Raw genomic sequence first — 23,664 nt, 5'->3', positions numbered from 1 at the left:
CCTTTAGTTTCATTAACTGGTTAATGTATGGTAACTTTGGTTGTTGGGTATTGTTGTTGTTATGGGCGTTTAAATACTTGAAAAATTATATTCATGAATTTGGCGAATTTTTTTAGTGTGTTTATTCTTTTACTGCTCATAAGTTCTCTAAATTTATATATATTTGGTCGTATATAATAATATGAACGTAAACATTCTTTCCGTGTATTATTGAAAAAACTACATACAAATAAATAATGAAATTCATCTCCTATGTCATTTTCATCACAAATAGTACAAAGTCTATCTTCTAATAGAGCTGTATTCCAACATCCAGTCTCAACAGATAAATAATGGTTAGAAGTCCTAAATTTTATCATAACAGTCCATAATTTTTCAGGAATAATATTAAGATAATTTTCTAAATTAATTGGTCTTTGAAATATTCGTAGGTTTTACCTCTCGATGATTCTGAAATATTATTTTTCCATGTTTGTAAATACTGGTCGTTTTGTCATATGCTAATTTGTTGTGATAGCCATTTTACCGATAGAAAGGTTTGTGATAGCCATATATTACTCATTCCTAGATGATCTAAAATATTTTTAACAGCAGCAATCCAGTTATAGTTAGTTCCATTGCTAATATGGTCTCTCATCATTGATTTGTATAATAACAGAGATAGTTTAGACTGTTTCCCCGAGATAACTCATGCCCAATAACAAATTAATCTTTTGTGGATAGTCAACTCGACTGGCATTCTACGAAGTTCCCCATATAACATGCACATTGGGGTAGCTTTTTTCACAGGGAGAATATGTCTAATAAAATTGATTTGAACAGAGTTATAGATGTCATTGTTTTCGAATCCCCATATTTCACATCCATATAATAATATTGGCAGAACCATCGAGTCAAACATTTTGAGTTTACATTCTATTGATAGATGACAATCTTTTGCTTTTGCCAGGACGAAATACATAGCCTTTGTTGCCTGTTGTTTAAGTCTAATCTTAGTATTTTTGAATTTATTTAGTTTAGTAAAAATGGCACCTAAATATTTGTATTCTTTGACATTTTCAAGAGTAGTTTTTCCTATCTTAAAAGTATATTTATAATCTTTAGAATTTCCATTAAAAATTAAGACTTTTGTTTTTGTAGTATTTATTTTAAGTTTCCAAATACTACAATATTGATCAAATATATTTAACGTGTGTTGTAAATTGACTGCACTTGTTGCTAGTAAAGCAGTATCGTCAGCATACAATAAACAAATAAGATGTATTCCAATGTCTAGTGTGTTATTTTTATTATCTGCGATGGAAGAAACACCTTCACAACCGTGGTTAAGTAAATAGTATTCTAGATCATTTAGATACAGGGAAAATAAAATCAGGGATAAATTTTCACCTTGACGTACACCATTATGGCATGTGAATAATGGTAATTTATTGTTATTTACAAATATTAATGATTTTATACCTGATACATCTGATATATGATTCTAAAGAATTTACCATTTATGTTATTTTCTAGTAACTTGTGCCATAGATGTGCTCTTGGGATCATATCGAAAGCTTTTTAAAAAAACCTGTGTAAATGTAGAGATAGCATGTTACAGCAGTTTGCAGACCTAGTTCAAGTGGATTATTATTATATACTGATTGCGTTGTTGATATTATTCGATGACAAAAATCACAATCAAATTTATTAAACGAAATTTCAGCTGAGAGAAAAAGAAAAAAGAAAGAAAAAAAAACAATCGAGCGATAAGGAGGGAGGGGGGACCACTAGCCCTGTGGGCTAGTGGTTTTGTTTTTCTCACTAGCCCAACTTAAAAACCACTAGCCATGCATGTCGGGCTAGCAGATTCGTCGAACTCTGGATATGGAGCAAGAGGCAATTGCCATTCAAAAACCCCACACTATGCATTGTGACAATCAGTTTCACAAGCAGCTTTTGCTTTCCATCTTAAAATACTGTACAACTATTCAGATTAAGAAATTAGTGCTAACTATGTTTATATTAGTTATCAATATTAAATTAGATAGCACGAAAACAGAAGGAAAAAAGGTTATGTTAATAGTATTTAAAATGAAAGTAAAGTTTTATGTCATACAAGTGATCTAGAACTGCTTCTCAATTTTCTGCCATTTGCTTCCAGATTAAATGTCAAAAGCAGAGAATGCTCTTCATTCCACAAAATGAATTTCCATGAATTTTATTGACAGATTTAAACAAAAACAACCTGTCAAATCACTGGTGTGACCAGGCATTTGGAGAAATGTTCTTCCAAAAGTAGAGTTCTAAAGTAGAAGGGTTGAAAAATTATAAACTACTTGTTCAAATGGGGGGAGGCAATTCAATATTTTAGGGAGAACGAGTCTTACTGGTTCCATCCCTTGAATCCTACCCTGGCGACTATACAGCTGACTGAATAAAAATACCTTTCTATCAGCCTCGGTGGTTCATGGTTTAGCCATCGGACATAAGGCTGGTGGGAACCAGGTTCTCAGTCCGGTACTGGCTCCCACCCAGATCGAGTTTTAACGACTCAGTGGGTAGGTGTAAGACCACTACACCCCCTTCTGTCTCACTCACTAACCACTAACAACTAACCCACTGTCCTGGACATACAGCCCAGATAGCTGAGGTGTGTGCTCAGGACAGCGTGCTGGAATCTTAATTGGATATAAGCACGAAAAATAAGTGAATGAATATTTTTCTAGACAAATTAAAAGTATACATTTTTCAGCCAATATACCTTGTGGGATTATTTAGTCAGTCAACTGTAATGCGACTCTGCTTTTGATTCCTCATCTTAGAAACATTGTTTATTATTTTAACATCCACTTGGTTACAATTGTCAACACAAATCAATATTCAGAAACCTGACAGGGATAGCTCTGTATAAGCCAAACAAATTGCCAGATTATCTCTTAAACTTCCAAAATTGCAGATATCTCCAGTTATTTTCTAACAAAATACATGTATCAGTCATTAGATGAAATTATTTTTCCAGAATAAAATAACATTTTAATTGCCAACTGTTTTTAAAATTCGTGAATTTGGCTTCTAGCATAGATATCATTGCAGTACACACCTTTTTGAATTCAAATGCAAATACTCTTTCAATTCATTTAGTCACATGTTTTGTTACCTTTCTGTATGGCTGTGGCACTGGTGATCGCTGCAACATATTTTCTTCAATGCTTGCTTCTTGCTGCAATGATCTGTGTCCCAACCTCTTCTCCTGGCTCAGTGGAGGCTGCCTTGCAGCACTGTGTCCTAGCTGCTGCTGTGTCTGTGTCTGCTGCTGTTGATACACTGGTTGTGGTGAAGGCCGTCTAATGTCTGGTTTCAGAACTTGCATGTTCGTTTCTTTAACTTCCGGTAAATCAGTTGGGACATTGACTTTGTCCAGCGTACCTGCAGCTTTAGTCTGTTCCTCTTTGTCGAGGAAATTCTCCTTCTCAACCTTAGCTAGTTTGTGGGCAATCTGCTGAACTTGTCTGTCAACTTCCAAAAATGGAGAAACTGAAGAGAAATGTTATTTTATTACAAATAGCAAGTAAAAGCTACATGTAATATAAATATAAGGACACCAGTGATGAAAGTCAGTTTTTTGGGGAAAATGAATGAGTTATAGGGCAAAAAAGTTAAAACTTGTTGTAGATAAATATCATCTCCAACATGCTATAGCAATATATTTTGGTCACCAGAGCCATACCATCCAATAATATAAGGACATCCAAAATAAACTGTTCTGTGACTTGTGAGTTAACCTGAAACTGATCACAGTATGATGCATAAGTTAACTGCCTTGCGAATGCCGTAAATATGTCTTAGTGGAGAAAAACCTGGTTTTTGCTATATAGCAAAAGAATATAAAGCATTTATTGGTTTTTAGTGAAAAACCTGTAATTTCTTGGCAAAGTTTGTAATTCTGTGGAAGATTACCATATATTAAATAATACATGTTAGTATACTTTTCATTACAATAGATGCCCTTTTTGAATGTTGCATCCCCTCCATGAATATTGGAGGTGCGGTGCCTTTTTAAAGACTGCACCTCTTTCCTCAACCTCTGCAATTATACAGCCAAAAAACATGTCTTGGAAAACAAATCAAATATGGTTCATAGCAAACAAAAGTGCCATGGATATCTCCACGGACGTGGACCTAGAAACATTCCTGCATCTGAAACTGTAGTCTAGATTCAAGGCTGTAATAAACTTCTAATACTTACACTCACAAATGATGCATCAGTTACATCCAGTGTCTGATTTCATTTTGAAAATCACGAGTTCTCTTTTATTTACATGTAAGCACATTTACCAAATTGCTAATCTTTTTTATTTATCTCAGTTTATTTGGTGCACAACATTACTAAATTGCTAATCTTCTTCTTTTTTTTATCTCAGTTTATTTGGTGGACAAAATAGTTTCTAAATAATATGAAAAAGATATGATAATCAGCAGTACATAGGAAATGTTTTAATTAACGACGCACTCAACACATTTTATTTACGGTTGTCACCACTTCATGGGCTACTCTTTTCGATAAGCAGCAAGGGATCTTTTATATGCACCATCCCACAGACATGGTAGCACATACCACAGCCTTTGACATACCAGTCGTGGTGCACTGGCTGGAATGAGAAATAGCCCAATGGGCCCACCGACGGGGATTGATCCCATCAGAAGTACATGTGCATGACCTTACGTTTTTTGTCCATATCTGAATTTCCAGATGTGTCATCACTCATTTGTTTCTGAAATACAAATAAAAATAATATTACTATAGTTAAACAATAAAATATGATGTCCAGTTAATCACTGGTTACAAACTGTTCCATTATTACAAAATACTTGAGGGTGAGGATGTTATGGATGTTTTCTTATTATTATTAAAAGATGTTATAACAGAATCCAGAAAAAAGTGTCTGGATTTGTATCATGTAATTGTTGATTGGCTTTTTTTTTAATCGATTTTACATCACTAAAATAGTAAAAATTAAAATTGCAATATTCTGTAACTACTTTTGACACAAATATTTTGACATTCTGTTTATTGTAAGCTTGCAAAAGCTTATAGCTTTGATATGCATTTCACAATACAGCCCTGGCCATGTACGTCATTATAACTACCGTAGTTATTATGTTTATCCTGTAATCCATCAACAGCTGAATGGGAAAATTATTACTATAATCTGCTAGTGTATGTTTATGACTTTGCTTTAATCGGTCATCACAATTAGCCAGTATAAAAATAATTATAAGCAAAGAACATCTGAACAGATGCAAACATTTAACAATGGTTTAACATTTTTCAAAATCAACTTCAAAGTAAATTCCCAAAATGTCTCCATTGTGGAAAATGTTTTATTTAACGACGCACTCAACACATTTTATTTACGGTTATATGGCGTCAGACTTATGGTTAAGGACCACACAGATATTGAGAGAGGAAACCCGCTGTCGCCACTACATAGGCTACTCTTTTCAATAAGCAGCAAGGGATCTTTTATATGCACCATCCCACAGACAGGGTAGCACATATCACGGCCTTTGATATACCAGTCGTGGTGCACTGGCTGGAACGAGAAATAGCCCAATGGGCCCACCTACGGGGATCGATCCCACACCGACCGTGCATAGAACGAGCGCTGTACCACTGGGCTACATCCCACCCCATTCTCCATTGTGAGACCTGAATTAACAACATACACATGTGAAGATAAATAAACTGTATGCATATTACATTTGACAAAAATATTTTGTTTGATTTTAATGATAAATCTTTTTATTATTACATTGGGTACATTATGTTGAGAATATGTTGACTTGGTGTCATGGGATGGTGCTAGATAACGTCGTTTGCGATTTTTCATTCCATCTTGAACCTGAAATCATAAATGGTCGTATTATTTATAATAGAAAGCAAAGACTAAGAAGTAAATAGGCTTAATGTATATCGACTTGTGTATTTAAAAGTTAAAAAAAAATAGAAGGCATATCGTGATTAGTATATATACTCTTCAAAAAAAGTAGGGGAACCTGAAATATTAATGTTAATATCAGCTATTAGACTGAACATATGTTTTGACCACAGACATCCTAGTAAAGAACGTTCAGGTCTGTTTATCAACACACCGAAACACATTCCATAGTTTGCACATGCGTCACGCAGTTGCCCCGTACACATGCATGGGGTGTCATTCTCGATTTTGACAATTTCCAGGAAGGTCCATTAATCACTGTGGAACATTATTTCTGTCAATCTTTTTCATTCTGTTGATCATACTGTTGTTATTGTTTTGTTTTTAGTCATTTTTATTCTTTAAATTTGCGATTTACTGATAAAAAAATGTCAACTTTTAAATTTCACTTCTGACCCCAATCATCCTTTAAGATCTTTGGTGGTCATAAAACCTACTGTAATACTGAACTACCGGTTGTAATGTTTGCCCAATTAATTCACTATTATCATATAACCATTCCCCACAGCTAATATACCTTACAATTTTGGCAATTGTAAATTCTTATTAGAGTTCCCCTACTTTTTTTGAAGAGTACAGTGTATATAAAGAAAATATAAGTTTATCATATTTTTAAAGTATTATACAAAGAAATGTGCTACTGTAGATTTTTATCAAAACAGATAACTTTAAATAAACTAGAAGTGATCTAATTGTTAAATTGCATATACTCACCTGTCTTGAAAGCAGACAGTGGAATATGAAAATGAAGAGACCCTGAAAATATATAAGATTACCTTTTAAACAAGTATTTTTTTAATTCACTTTTTCAAAAATTAAAATAACTGGTCAATGTATTATCTTGTTTTAACTTTTAATTTTCATGTTCTTTAGAGTTTCTTGCTTCCTTTTGGTGTCTTTGATTCACAATTTTGGTGTTTTCTATATTTATAATTTATCAACTATATTTTACATTTACAATAGGTACATGTACAATTATTAGCACCATTTATTTTTAACAAATCATCAAGATAGAAATCGATTTGTGTACCATAATGTACAAAATTCATGTGTATTTAGAAAATGAAATATTGAAATTCATGTTATTTAAAAAATTAAATGTTGAAATTTAAGAGTATTTAAAAAATGAAATATTGAATCTATAACATTAGCAATAAGACATTTAAAACTCATTCCTGGAGAGAGTTAAAAACAGCAAACTGATATGTGTACCACAGTGTTAAAAATCTCTATCTATTTAGATAATAAAATATTACATCTATCACATTAACTATATTATAATGGTTAAAACTCATACCTGGACTGAGTTAAAAACAGCAAACTGATATGTGTACCACAGTGTTAAAAATCTCTATCTATTTAGATAATAAAATATTACATCTATCACATTAACTATATTATAATGGTTAAAACTCATACCTGGACTGAGTTAAAAACAGCAAACTGATATGTGTACCACAGTGTTAAAAATCTCTATCTATTTAGATAATAAAATATTACATCTATCACATTAACTATATTATAATGGTTAAAACTCATACCTGGACTGAGTTAAAAACAGCAAACAGATATTGGAAGATGACAACATTTTCATTGACAGAGAAAACTCCAAACACCCACGTTAGGCCCATCACCGGGAGAAGAACGCACAATGCTTTCAATCCTGCCCTGAAAGTGAAAAAAAAGAAGGTAACCTTCCACTTTGGATGAATGGTATGATTAGATTCCAAAGGCCCATTACTCCAAAGGTCTCATCCTCCTGATGGAAGGAAGGAAATGTTTTATTTAATGATGCACTAAACACATTTTATTTATAGTTATATGGTTAAAGACCACACAGATATTGAGGGAAGAAACCCGCTGTCGCCACTTCATGAACTCTTCTTTTCGATTAGCAGCAAGGGATCTTTTATATGCACCATCCCATAGACAGGAGAGCACATACTACCAGTCGTGGTGCACTGGCTGGAGCGAGAAATAGTCATCCTCCTGAAATCTTAGCCCTCATCCTAGGTGTGGGACATAGTCCAGTGGTAAAGCACTTGCTTGATGTGAAGTCGGTCTGGGATCGATCCTGATTGGTGGGCACATTGGGTTATTTCTCATCATAGCCAGTCGACCACGACTGGTAAATAAAAGGCTGTGCTATGCTGTTTATGGATGGTGCATATAAAAGATCCCTTGCTACTAATGGAAAAATGTACCAGCTTTCCTCTCTAAGAATATATGTCAAAATTACCGACTCTCAACTTGACCAGCGATGAAGTTGGACGTTATTTCGTGCGCTCTCGACCTACCCCCCCACCTGGGGGGATTGATTGCTAGTTATGGATCGCTGTTAGAGTACCGCGTCGCATACACCAGGTCATGGGCAACCGTGACCTTGGTGTATGGCGACGCGGCTACAGCCAAGAGGAAGGGAACTAGGAAGAAGAAATGTGCGCCAGGGGCGGCTCAGGCGGGGACAAAGCTGGCGACTCAACTGCCAGTGGCGGTCCCATCTGCGTCGCCGGCCCCACCACGACCAAACCGGACAGATCGACGGGAGGCGACTCGCCAACCAGCCGGACTGACTGTTCAGATTGGGGAAGTGGAGCAGCCAACCAGTGCACCGCGACCAGCGTCACCTGTTCCCGCTCGTTGTTCGTCTGCGTCGAGACCCCCACCCACGGGGGACTCCATGACGGCGACTCTGGAAGTTGGGGCTGTTAAGAGGAAGGCCGTGACCCCCCCTCCCCCCCGGGGGACCAACCAGCCAAGACGCGGCCTTCTACTTCCTCTTCGGATGACTGGAGAGTGGCAGCACGGAAGATCAAAGGCCAGTACTCTAAGTACTTGGTGGGAGACGTCACGGACCCCGACAGACTGCCAGGCGGGGTCTATGAGGAAAACTTCAAGACGTTTCCCGATGGCCACCAGGTCACCATCCACACGGTCAAACTACGGGGAGTGGAAGCTATTGTAGTGACAGGGATTCCTCAGCCATGACATGGATAACAACACCATCCACAGAATCATGAAGATCGTGACAGGCGCCCAGTACCCACAGATGGTCCACTGCCTTAGCACCCACAGCTACAGGAGACTGGTGCCTCACTTTGAGGAGAGGAATAACATCACATCCCCGTAGATGCTGTGCACCCAAACGGCCTTAACGAGGCCACTCGCGTGGACATATCGATCGGACTTTAAACTTTTAGATCTGCGTTCAAAATTTTATGTCGAAATTAAAAAATTTTTTTTAAATATTATTAAATGGTCCAATCCTCTCTTCTTTCTCTTATTTAATTCTGGACTGTCCTTTTAAAATGCTCCAAATTATATAAATATTCGGCCGAGCAGTCAATTCTTTTTTATTTTTGGCTTGTAACCTTTTATTTTCTTTTATTTTATCTATTAACTTCTTTACTAATTGCTATTTTCAAAATTCTGCCCAGTTTCAACCCCCCCCTCCCCCCCCCCATCCATCCCGAGTCAGGCCACCGATCTTATCGGAGGTCGGACTCGGGATGGGCGTGTTCGAAACCCTAGTGGTATATGGGCACGTTAAACTAGTTATCATCATCATCATCAAAATTACCAAATGTTTGACATCCAATAGCCGATGGTTAATAAATCAATGTGCTCTAGTGGTGTCGTTAAATAAAACAAACTTTTAAAAATGTTTTTAACCCTAACCCTAAACAAAAAACTAACCCTTAACATCTAACCATATCCATAACCTAACAGCCTAATACTGTGATGACATTTCAGAGTAGTGGACCTTCAGTATTGTGGGACATCCACCACACCACCACCACCCCCTCCTTTGTGTGATATAATAACTTAACTTACATATAGTACAGTAGGGCTTCTAGAATTTTTATAAAATTCACTAGCCATGGGATCAGTGATTTTTTTAATTTACTAGCCACGATTAAAAATTAACTAGCCCTACTTTACATTATTATTATTATTTAGTAAAATTGTATTAATGTAATCAGATATGTCACCTAAAGAGGGTGATAGAGCTTAAAAACACTAACATTGGGGGTTTGGGGTGGGTGAAGGATATTCATATTTACAAAATAGACTTAACTGCAACATTTGAGAAATTTGTTTCACTAACCATCGGGCATGGCAATAGTAGTTATTTACTAGCCCCACTTTGAATATCACTAGCCATGGGAGTGGGGCTACCATAATCTAGAAGCCCTGAGTACAGTAGTATAAGGGTATAAATTGCCCTTAGTGGCAAAAGCTGGTTTTTGGCTTCAGTTGTGTTGTGGTTAAGCCATCAGACTTAAGGCTAGTAGGTTCTAGGTTTGCACCCTAGTACTGGCTCCCACCCAGAGTGAGATTAACAACTAAGTGGAGAGGTGCAAGGCCACTACACCATGCAACTTTTCTATCACTGACCACTAATAACTAACCACAAACCCACTGTCCTGAACCATTGGTATAGCCAGCGGGGAGTGGGGAAGAGCAAGGCCACCCTAATCACACCTCTTTATTTTCCACACCATGTTATATATTTTCATATTACCAACAGTGATACACAGTCTGGTTGCCCTGCAATGTGGGTCCCCTCCATATAAAATCTAGGCTATGTCAGTGTCCTGGACAAACAGCCAAGAGGCCACCCTAATCACACCTCTTTATTTTCCACCCCATTTTATATTTTCATATCACCCCATAACATGACTAATAGACAGTCTGGTTGCCCTGCAATGTGGGTCTCTCACCCCCCCCCCCCCCCCCCCCCCCCCCCAATATAAAATCCTGGCTATGTCAGTGTCCTGGACAAACAGCTAAGGTGGGTGCCCAGGACAGTGAGCTTGAACCGTAACTGGATATAAGCATGAAAATAAATTCAACAAACAAAGATGGTTAGTGGAAATTTTCCTATTACCTCAGCTGTATTCCTGATCTGAATAATTTTAAAAAAACCAACTGTGAAATTCTTGTCAAATATTGTGGACACTGTATGATTCAGATAAAGTTAACAACCTACTTTCCTTTCTCTTTTGCGTCTTTTGTCATCATTGCTGTCGTGCTTAACATTGTTTTCAGCACAACAGCCACAATAATGCAGTTGATCTATAAGAAAATAAAATGTGAATCACAAATTTAATTCATATGACATTTTTCACTATAATTTTATTCTACATGAATGGTTATTAATTATTACATCAAAATAATATAGAATATACTGACAATAACCATATCTCATAATAACAAATTATGGGATTAGGCTTTTGCTGCTTTGTCGTAATTAAGAGACTTGATTTTAACTCAATACACACAGAAAACAATTAAGAAATTCACAAAATAGGGTCAACTTATTATGCTATGGCAAAGCTTGTTCACTCACACAAAGAAATATATATTCTGTGTTCAAGTTTCTAATGGGGAAATGGGGTTACGAGGATGTAAAAACATGACACTGGATGTTGGTATACAATTACACTGATGAATATAAAACTATTGAGAATTTCACAAAATTAAAAAAAAAAGACTAACCAGTACATATTGCCAAATATAAATTTTAAAATAAATAACATAAAATAATAAACAATACAAAGAAATGTAATTCCGTTTTCCATGGTTTAGTGTGTAAATATAGTATGGCACTATCCAGATTTATAAAACCATTAATAGATGCTGTATATATTTCCACTCTGCACGTTCTTAATTAGGAATTGATAATTTGTATGATGGTTCTCATGTTTGTTTATAAATGTCAAACATTATAAAATATAATGCTTAATTCAATCAAAATATATGAAAGACATACCCCATTTTGTTTACTAATCCCTTTTTGTAATCAAACACAATTTTTATTTATTTATTGTTCCTTTTAATAACAACTTCAATTAAAAACAGTCATTACTTACCAATATAACAGTTAGAGCTGGACCCACAAATGCCCAGAGAAGCCCATTGTCTAATGAGAGCCAACAGCTGAAAGTAACATAATATTAACATATTATCAAGCTAAACATGAGAGCCAACAGCTGAAAGTAACATAATATTAACATACTATCAAGCTAAACATGTGAGCCAACAGCTGAAAGTAACATAATATTAACATACTATCAAGCTAAACATGTGAGCCAACAGCTGAAAGTAACATAATATTAACATACTATCAAGCTAAACATGTGAGCCAACAGCTGAAAGTAACATAATATTAACATACTATCAAGCTAAACATGTGAATTAAAAATACATAATAATACTACCAACAAAGCTAAAAATAATAAATGAGGTACAGGTAGTCTAATAATTCTTATTGCGAATACATGAATGAATGGTTTCATGCAGTTGTCATTGATTACATTATCCATATGGTTCAACATAACCGAGTTAATAATAATCATATGAAGCACACGTGTAATAACAAGTGTAATGATGTAATTTTGGGAAGCAACATCATCACATGACGTATGCTTCTCCAGTCCTAGCTCCAACTGTGCATGTGAGATATGATGTCATTTTGAGTTGGGTCTTGTTATTCATAAAGAAAACAACAATAATAATATGGATAATAAAGAAATTATTACTCTCTCGTGTGAGTCGTACTGATTTTACAAAACTTGTGCCAGGATTCATGTATTACCCTCGCTCTCACTCGGGCAATACAAAAATCTTGACACTCATTTCTTAAAATCACACAAGCTCATATAATAATCTCAGACCTGTCAACCCTCCCAGATTCCGTGGGAATCTCCCGGTATTTGACCAAATCTCCTTACCTCTGTGCGGGAGACAATTTCTCCTGTTAAATGACATTTTTGTAAGCATAAAAAAAAATCATTTTTTTCTCATTCAGAAAATGTCGCCTACTTTCGGTTTCTGAGAATGTAACAGGCCGAATTGTCCCGACTGTTTAACCTTTGCCAAAGTGAGAATTGTGGGATAGCCTATTTATATTGTTTAAAAAAGCACATGGAGTTTATAAAATGACGTGTTATTATAATGTTTGTTGTCATCGTAATGGCTACGAAGCGTGTTGCCGCTAATTCAACAGGCTGTGTATTGACATTCAGTGTTGCCATATAAAAAAAACTATCCAATTTAGTTCTAATAACACCTCTGAATTGTAAAATATCTTCCCACTGGATTACATAATGCAACTATGACGAATCTGAACTGCCAGACTCTGATTTGACAGCGATACACACGATGCATGTTAAAATCACATGTCATAGCAAGACAACCAAAAGACCAATTAGCTGTATAAACATACTTGTGTCAATTAATTTTGTATGTTTGTGCAGTAAAATGTTGGTTATAAGGGTACACTTCAAGAAATTATTTTCTTTAGCTTAAACTGTGACCAGGCCACCCAAACAGGTTTAGCCACTTCAAACGGATCGAGCCAGACAGTCGCTGCGGACCCAGAAAGTACAAAATCCGCCATGAAATCAACTCCGACAGTCAGTCCACAGGTAACAAACGCGGATTCGAACAAAGGCACAAAGCCCGGCTTAGAAAAACCTCAACAAAGCCAGAGTACGGAGCCCACGGCAGATGTCTCAGGAGCTATGAAAATCACTGCGTCCGCCGCAAAAACAAAGACAGGTAATCCCTCTCCCACTAGCCTGGCCACTGAGCCTCAACTAATCTCCACGCCCTCAAACAGCCAGCCAATTGCTATTACACCATTTAGGCCTGTCAATAACAAGAAAAACAACAAACGAAAAGTCAGGAGCCCTGAATTAATTGTTAAAATACCAACTGCTAAGGTTTTCGTAAAAAATCTAAATGTTGAACAGCCAACTAAAAAAACAAAAAATGTAGGACCAAGCGAGGCGCCCGAAAACAGGTTCACAGCCAGGTCCCCAAACTCCAGGACCTTTCTACAAGGAAATTCCAGTTAAAGCTGGGGGACTCAGACAATCCCAACCTCAAATTAACAGGGAACCCCCAGCCCCAGCCACAACAACTGGAAACACCCCACCCCCTCTCAGCACCAAGTGGATTATCAAACTAAATCCCCTCCCAGCAGAAGTGACTACATTGAACACGCTCAGAAGGGATAACCCACACTTGAACCTGAGGGAGGCGACCACTTAGTCAAATGGGTATGTCTTAATAGCTGCTTCAATCAGCAATACTGACCAGCGCATATGCGTTCAAGGGCACCATTACCAGCTCATGCCCTATGAACGTAAGCCCAGTAAATGTTTCCACTGTCAGCAGTGGGGACATAGTGCGGCTAAGTGCCGCCATCACAGAGAACTTCCCACCTGTCACAGGTGTGGACAGAAACATGAAAGATCATGACGCAACTCACCCTGTACCAGACCTGTGCAATGCCCTAACTGCCTTAGCCGGCACATGGCTCACGACACCAGATGCCACCACTACCAGAAGGCGCTTTGCAAATTAAACAGAACTAGCGAACAAACAAATAAATCAGGCAACCAAAAAACTTTTAGCCTTAAGTCAGTTCCTACAGTTAATCAAAACTGCTTGTTATGCAGAAAAACTAAAAACCAACTCACCGTCAGAAGTTATTGAACTCAAATCCATCATTCAAACTCTAGTACAGGAGATATCAACATTTAAAGCTAGACTAATTACCCACCAAAATTAACCTAATTAAATCTAAAAATAACTAAAAACGTAAAAACCATCGGGCCAGCGTCATGGGAGACAAGTCTCCATACGCCCCCGCTAATAATTCAAACATAGGAAATAAGGGCCTTAGCGTTCTCCAGTGGAACACTAAAGGCCTCCATTCAATGGGACATGGTGCCGAACTTATTCAACTCATTCAAAGCACTAGCAACATCAAGCCAGATATAATTTGCCTGTAAGAAACTTGGCTAGGAATCGGCACTAAAGATTAAAAAAAAAGAAAAAAAATATTTAAAATTCCTGGATATACAAGTTATTATAAAAATAGAGAAAATAGTACCAGAGGTGGAATAGCCACTCTAATTAAAAATACCATACCGCATACCGAAATTAAATATGATTCTATTAATAAAAACTTAGAAGTCCTAGGACTTACTATACAAAACGATAAAATGCCTATTGATATCATCAATGTTTATAGCCCACCGGGAACAGCCCATAATCAACTAACGTTAAGAGATTACAATAAACTCATAAACTCAAACAATAACTTAATTCTTGTAGGAGATTTTAATTGTCATAGCACACTGTGGGGAGGTCTGCATTCCAACGCACAGGGAGACATACTAGAGGAATTCATCAATACACACAATCTAGTATGTCTCAACGATGGCAGTACTACTTTTATACATGACTATCTGGGCACATCCGCCATCGACCTATCACCTCTAACAATATAGGTGCAAACGCCCAATGGGAGGTGTTAGAAGCTCTCAATAGCGACCACCTCCCCATTCTAACCAGCTATAAATGTAATACAACTTATACAGAAGAAGAAAAATGTATACCTAAATTTAAATTTAATAAAGCTAACTGGGCTGGCTTTACAAGCGACTGTAGCAAAATTAAGTTAGAAAATAGCCTAAACATTGACGACGCCACTAATAAACTTACTAATAAAATAATAGAAATAGCTGAAAAGAATATTCCTAAAACTAAACCCTTCAATAAAAATAGACCAGTTAACTGGTGGATGGACGAAATTAAATCCAAATGCGGCTTTAGGAACAGGATGCGTAAACTTTATAAAAAAACAGGGAAACAAGACTATCACACTAAATATAAAATAGCCAAAAACGAAATAGGTAAGCTTATCATCAATGCTAAACAAGCCAGCTGGCATAAATTTTGCGGTGAAATTAACAACAGAACATCTATTAGAGAAATGTGGAAAAAAATTAAGGCTATTCAAGGACAATGCGCTAATTCCACAGTCCTTCAAAAACATAAAACAGCGACTACTAATAAACAAAAGGCCGACCTTCTCAGTAAAACTTTCAGTAAAAACAGTAGCAACGAACATTTTCCTAAACAATTTTTTGAGAAACTTAAGAAAGATAACTCTCTACCAACTAATGATACTAAAACAGCAAATCACCCAACTACTGATAATTTAGAATTTAATAAACCGATAACAATGTTAGAATTAAAAACAGCTCTTAAAGCTAAAAAAAAAGTACTGCCACCGGGCCTGATCAAATAAGTTACACATTACACAAGCATATGCTGGATGTAGCCCTAAAGGTAGTGTTATCGCTCTTTAACCGAATCTGGAGGGAGGGTCAAATGCCCACTGCATGAAAATATGCAGAATGCTTTAGTCTCCCTAAAGCGGGAAAAGACCATTCCCTCCCAGGGAGTTATAGACCGATAACACTCACGTCCTACATGTGCGAAACCTTAGAAATTATTATCAATAAACGACTCAACAATTACCTACTCGAAAATAACCTAATAACTAATGTACAGAGCGGATTTAGAACTAAACATTCAACAATAGATCAAATAGTTAGATTACAAAATAGTATTAATGATGCATTTCGAAAATCTCATAAGGTTTTAACAATATTCATAGATATTGAAAAAGCTTTTGATATGGTATGGTGTCAAGGTCTACTAAATAAACTACAGAGTAACGGTATTAAAGGTAATATGTTTAATTTTATCAACAATTTCATCCATAATAGATCAATCTCAGTTAGAGTGAACGGTCACTATTCAGATAGAACCGAAATAATTAATGGCATACCACAAGGTTCGGTCCTCTCACCAACCTTATTCAACATTTTTATTAATGACATAACTAAAGCACTTAATGCTAAAGGCAAAAACAAAAACGACCACGCCATTAAACACAGCACTATTTGCCGATGATTGCGCCATCTGGTGCACAGGCAACACAACCACTAATTTAATTCACCTAATGCAAGCTGATATGAATAGACTTAACAAATGGGCCCTGGACTGGGGCATTAAACTATCAGAAACTAAAACTGTCTATATGCTTTTTAATAAAGTCAATAAATCAGATAATCACCAACTTAAATCAGGTGATAAAATAATTCCAAGAATAAAAAAAAAAAATTTCTAGGTGTAACTTTTGACTCAAAACTAACCTTTAGTGACCATATCAATGACATAGTCAGGAACTCAAAAAATACTCTAAACTTGTTAAGAGCCATCTCAAGTACCAGTTGGGGAGCACAAACAGAGGCAATGCTTATGGTTTACAAAGCATGCATACTATCCAGAATAGATTATGGAGCCCAAGCCTACAGTTGCACCGCCCCCAAACTGTTACATAAATTAGATGTTATTCAAAACCAAGCTCTTAGAATCATAGCTAAAGTTCCATCAAATACCAGCGGACAGAGCTTAGAAGTTGAGTTTAACATTATGCCACTGAAATACCGTCGCAATCTTCAACATCTTAATTATCATCTAAAAATCCACTCTCTTAAACTAGATCACCCAGTTCAGGAACTCACTCCTATCATAGCTAAACCAGGACTAGTATTCAAAACCAATCAAAATCTTAATGATTCTTTCGCCACTAAAGCTAGTAAAATAGAAATAGAAGTAGGTATAGATAACACGCCAGTGGCACTATACCATATCAATCAGCCAGTCAAGTGCCACACACCATATCTAATTAAACAAGCTACGGATTCAACTCCATTTCCACCATTTAATAAAATCCTGTTCGAAGCCGCAGCCAACGAAATTACCCTGAGCACATCCATATCTTCACAGATGGCTCAAAACATCCAGATAACGGTAGGGTTGGCTTCGCAGTAGTTGAAAAAAATAAATCTAAACACTCTAAATTAGTTAAATACGCCAGGCTGTCAGATAACCTATCAGTCTATACAGCAGAACTGACATCCATCTATGAAGCCCTAATCTGGATTAAAACTAAACAATACTCTAAAAGCGTTATTTTTTCAGTCTTAGCTCTATCCAATCACTTCAAACTAATAAATCTACCAGGCCAGATATCCTCGCAGCCATCCACAATAAACTTCATGAACTAAACCAGCTTAATTTAATAGTAGTATTCGAATGGGTCCCAGCTCACGTAGGTATAATTCGCAATGAAATAGCTGACTATGGAGCCAAAACTGCACTTTCAATCACTAGCAAAATTACAGCACTACCTTTAGGAATATCAGAACTAATGTCAAAAGCAAGAAAACACTACATTAATCAATGGCAGGCCAACTGGGACCTAACAACCAATACATGGCACTATAACATCAAACCACTAGTCAACTCTATCCGACCTAAACACTTAAACACTTATGTGGATAAAATAAATACTACGGTAAATTGCGCATAGGTAAATCTTCGCAGCTCAACAGCTGCTCTTTCACCACTAAAAACCCTGACTGTGAGTGTGGCACCCGGGAAGACATGACACACTATCTCCTGGATTGCACACTACACAACAGCCAGAGAAAACTAATGATAGAATCAATAATCGAAGCCAACCACAATAAACCAATTACACCTAACTTTTTACTTAACCCTGATAAATATCTAAAACATAAAACCTTCAAAGCAGTATATCAATTCGTCCAGACCACCAAACCAAAACTATAAGTGCCACGTACTGCCCGCCTTGCCAGCATTCGGTCGACGCGGACCACCAACCCGACTGATCGCAGGCAGGATGGGAAACCGTAGCACACCCATCGGGCTCCTGACAGTCATAAAGTTAAAAACTAAAATTAGAAAATGATCGCAACCACCCGCCTGTACGTCTCCCGGAGGGAAGAGCGACCTTCTGCACTCGACCGACATGTACTCCAATCCAGGGGACCAACGATCTATAATTAAGATAAGTAATTAATACGCTGCTTAACTCATGACACCCATGACTCCCTGGATGGAACATCCACCCTACGCACTCGAACAGACCACGTATTCTAACCCGGAGAAAGAACGGTGAAACGACAAAAATAAAAGCATATACCTAGCCAAATTAGCTGGCACAAATTCAGCAATAAATTAACAATTACTCAAAACCACCCGCCTGTACATTTCTCGGATGGAAGAGCAACCGTAAGCACTCGACCAAACAAGCACTCCAACCCGGGGATCAACGGCGGGATGGTAGCGAATGATTTAATAACCGCTAGATATGACAATGCTTGAATCGTGACATCTGTGACCCCCTTGGTGGAACATCCACCCTACGCACTCGAACAGACCACGTATTCCAACCCGGGGGGAGAACGGTGAAACGACAAAAGTAAAAGCATATACTCAACCAAATTAGCTGGCATAAATTTAGCAATATAAATTAACAATTACTCAAAACTACCCGCCTGGACTGGACTGGAAACTCTATTAACGTGCCCCTATCCACGAAGGTTCAGGCACGCCCACTACGGATTTAGCCTCTGACTTCGCCAGTCACTAACTCCGGAGCAGGGTACCCGCCTGTACATCCCTTGGATGGAAGAGCGACCTTAAGCACTCGACCAGGCACTCCAACCTGGGGATTAACGGCGGGACGGTAGCGAGTGATTAATAACCACTAGATATGCCAATGCCATCCAGACCTAACCACGATAACCATATTATTCTACTGTAAATATGTTCATGTTCTGAAGCTCGTGATTGACAACTGGCATACACCACCCGCTAACGACACATTAGTTTCTTTTGGGTTTTTTTTTTTGGGGGGGGGGGGGGGGTCTTCTTTCTTTCTTTCTCACTAAGACAGGATCGAAGTCACAGTAACCCAATTGGCTAATTAACCAGCCAATCAACATTGTTAGATAATCAACCAAGATAGGACACCACTAATTATCGCCTAATTTTTTTGCAGCACTCTCATTGCTCCAATCCAGCCAATCATGGAACAAGAACCCCACTACACCTAACTGTAAATAAAGTGCACAAATTTGTCTTTGCACCCGCACCATGGTTTTTTTTTGGGTTTTTTATTACTGATGCATTCCATCCTAGCTAACTAAGGTAAGTCAACTAGGGTTCCAGAAGCAAAGACATGCAGGAAAACCGATACCCAACTATCCTGATAGCCTGAAGACAAACCAAGTAAGCCTACTAAAATCCTATATTTAGGGGGCGTGAATCAAAATTCTTCAAAATAAGTACCTAGATCGGTGCATATATGTATACAACTGCTACTTGCCACCGTTAGTTTCGTTTTATTGCATTGGTAATAAAGTTAAGTATGCCAAGCACTAGGCTTTTTAAACCAATACCTACACTATAAGGGTTTAACCCTTCAAATTAGATAGGCTAGTTTAACCCCCCCTCCGTCATTGTATTCAATTCTATACAAGGACAGAGGGGGATGGGTGATCATGAATGACCGTTGAACTCACTAGAATAGGGACTTAAGACAATAGGTACAACCTTAACACAAAACTAGGATTCACACACAGACTACACGCTCACTGCATCAGTACACAGGGTGCATTGACTAATGATAACAAAGAAAGAAAGAAGTGTTTTATTTAACGACGCACTCAACACATTTTATTTACGGTTATATGGCGTCAGACATATGGTGAAGGACCACACAGATTTTGAGAGGAAACCCGCTGTCGCCACTACATGGGCTACTCTTCCGATTGGCAGCAAGGGATCTTTTATTTGCGCTTCCCACAGGCAGGATAGCACAAACCATGGCCTTTGTTGAACCAGTTATGGATCACTGGTCGGTGCAAGTGGTTTACACCTACCCATTGAGTCTTGCGGAGCAATCACTCAGGGTTTGGAGTCGGTATCTGGATTAAAAATCCCATGCCTCGACTGGGATCCGAACCCAGTACCTACCAGCCTGTAGACCGATGGCCTGCCACGATGCCACCGAGGCCGGTCTAATGATAACAATGCACCCGCCCCCATTTAATGGCCCAGCACGTACTCTAATAAGGAACCGGACAAAAGAATAAAGGTTCCGAGTACACAATTGCAATGCACCCAGGGGAAGCTGAACAAAAGAACATCGGCCTCCCCCACCCAAACCCCCAATACTTGCTGCTGGTAATAACTTTGTACTTGGTGATGCCTCGACCAGAAGCAGTCAGGCCCTTTATAAGGGCCCTATGGGCAACCTAGGGAGACACCACAGCATCGTAGAGGTCTAAAATTAACGAGCTACTCTCGATTCACTAATATCAAAACCTATATTAGCTCGGCCATTTACCAAGGGAGACACCACAGCATCGTAGAGGTCTAAAATTAACGAGCTACTCTCGATTCACTAATATCAAAACCTATATTAGCTCGGCCATTTACCTTTCGACCGACCATTCAAAATTGCACCAAATTCCCTCGATCAAAATTGCACACCCTTTTCTCTTTGGCTTTTAACTGCTCCATTCAAATTCCATAGCACCACCACCACCACCACCCCCACCCGCCTGCTACCGATTTATCGGGCTGCTGGTGCTCCCTTGCACCTGCCAGTGCAGGCAGTCCCTCCTTTCCCCTCCCCCACCTTTCCCGTCATAGACAGAGGAGCCGGCCAAGGCCGGTTCTTGTGCCCACGACAGGCATGCGCTACAACAGCTTGTTCTGAATGTGCACGTAAAACCCTATGACATGACATGAAATTATTTTTGTACAATTAAAAAAATGTTGTGTTTGACATTGACATAAAGTTACTTACGGAAATGGGTATAATTCCAGTATATTTCACACGATGTCCATAATGAGGTTTTACTTATGATTAATGAAAATACAATGTTTATTGCATCATTATAATGATTTTAAATAAGTACCACGCCACCGTTCCTCATTATAGTAAAAACTGAATATTAATTTATAAGATTTATATAAATTTGTTTTTGGTACTTAGGTACACTAACCACAAATGATAATGTAACGCAACCTGTAAGGCTGTAAGTGTAATACCGTAAATGTACTAATTAATTTTTTTATTTCTTGTTCATGTTCTTAACATTTTTGAATATACTTTTTTTTTTTTTTTTTTAAATATGTATTAAATCATAATAATATTTAAACTAGAGAAAAAAAAAAAAAAATTATTGTAATAATGTTTTTTGTTTTTTTTGCGATTTTGGATTAAATTGTGTGAATTTAAAAAATCTCCTGCTTTTTCAACACACACCTCCTGCTTTCTCTTGACTAAAGGTTGACGGGTCTGTAATCTCTATATATAAAATACCATTGAATATGACTTGTGTACAATCATTTAATTAATAAAGCTGTACCTAGTTTGAGAGACAGATCCTGTCCTGAATGGAAGAATTGGTAAAAGCCAACACTTGCACACATGACAGGTGGGTGCTATAACAACTTTTCTGAATATGCACATTAAACTTCTTGACCTTGACCTTTGCATATATAGACAAAACCGTCTATTATTGTGCCCTAATTCTTGTTTGTACTGCCACCTCATTATTTTAGGTTAGGTACTTGCTAAATTACCTTGACATCTGATGTATATAGCATTTTATTTTTTGACAAGTAAAGTCCTGTTGTAAATTTGGTACTTATAGCTATTAAAAAAGTTCACACAGAAGCATTACATGGACACCAACCTTGATATCTTTAGAGAAATTAAATATATCAGATTGTTTTCTGTGACTATCAACAGATAAGATGTCTATTTTTCACTTTGTGATTTAGTTCATTTAATTAATCTTATATATTTCAACAAAATTTGTAGAAATCATTCACAGATTGACAAAAAATTTAAACCTATATAAAAACTAAATCATACATTCCATGGAAACAAAGTAATAACAATTTAAAAACATATAATAAAAATGTCAACCAAAATGTTATGTATGACTCATAGATTTATAAAGCCTTAGTTTACAATCATTTTAGTATATATACCTGAAAAACATTTAGAATATTTAAAGTTGTGAATATTGGATTTTGTAGGTATGATAACCGGTTCATTTTTTTAAAATCATTAATTGCATTATTTGTTTATAAGTTGTTAAAAGGTTTTAAAATGTATAAATAAATGAGCTAAATCAGAAAGTATCAAATGGCATCTGATACACATCAGCCTCAAATATATACGTACAAAGTTTCATTTCCATATCCTTCAAGTTGTGTAGCGCCAAGTGAGATTCCAACAATTACAGCTGGTATACCTGAAACACACAATAATCTTGAGAATAAAATGTTTTTTTAAAATTTCTTGTATTTAAAGTACAGTCTCTGGTTACCATATTATAACATCATGTACAAATATGAAATACAAGCTTAAATGCACTTTTAAAAAACTTGTGTGCATGTGTTCGCTATGAACGGAGATCGTCAAAAGTATGTATACGCTTGATTCGTCGTCTGTGCCGCCATTGCTCGGCAAAGGACAAACGACAGCCTGTTGTCAGTTTCAGTTAACACGTGCATTTGCTGATTTCAAATTGTAGGGTTCGTCTCAAAAAATGAAATGAGAAATCTTGCGCTGTACGAAGAATGTTCGCTTGAGGATACAATGCGGTTTTAGAGTATTTCGTTAAAACCGGTTTGATCTTGACAATGTATTATCGACAATCAGAATTAATATTTTATAAAGTGTTAGTAGAACTTTTAAAGTTTAGTTTGTATACAAGTAACACACTGATCATGTATATATATTTTAAATAAAATATACTAAAGTAGACGATGAACGTTTTGACTTCTTAATTTTATGTGTGACTTCTTAATTTTATGTGTGTTAAAATCGACAAATTCAAATAAATATTCTTTTGTTTGGAAAGGGTAAAGTTAGTTCGTGGGTTTTTTTTGTTTTTTTGTTTTGTTTTTTAAC

General features: G+C 37.0%; 1 protein-coding gene across 1 annotated transcript in view; it reads right to left on the bottom strand.

Annotated features, from left to right (window-relative positions):
* LOC121370438 overlaps positions 1-23,664 on the bottom strand; it is a 72,648-nt gene that overhangs the window by 6,045 nt on the left and 42,939 nt on the right. The window contains exons 32-39 of the mRNA XM_041495659.1: positions 22,933-23,002; positions 11,858-11,924; positions 10,975-11,060; positions 7,523-7,649; positions 6,696-6,737; positions 5,796-5,885; positions 4,706-4,754; positions 3,140-3,516 (exon numbers count right to left, since the gene is read on the bottom strand). Of these exons, the coding sequence (XP_041351593.1) occupies positions 3,140-3,516; positions 4,706-4,754; positions 5,796-5,885; positions 6,696-6,737; positions 7,523-7,649; positions 10,975-11,060; positions 11,858-11,924; positions 22,933-23,002 (908 nt within the window). The remainder of the gene's footprint in view (positions 1-3,139; positions 3,517-4,705; positions 4,755-5,795; positions 5,886-6,695; positions 6,738-7,522; positions 7,650-10,974; positions 11,061-11,857; positions 11,925-22,932; positions 23,003-23,664) is intronic.

This window comes from Gigantopelta aegis, chromosome 4 (genome assembly GCF_016097555.1).
Source record: "Gigantopelta aegis isolate Gae_Host chromosome 4, Gae_host_genome, whole genome shotgun sequence".
Classification (NCBI taxonomy): Eukaryota; Metazoa; Mollusca; class Gastropoda; order Neomphalida; family Peltospiridae; genus Gigantopelta; species Gigantopelta aegis.
The sequence above is the reverse complement of the archived record's forward strand: the minus strand, read 5'-3'. Positions and strand labels throughout refer to the sequence as shown.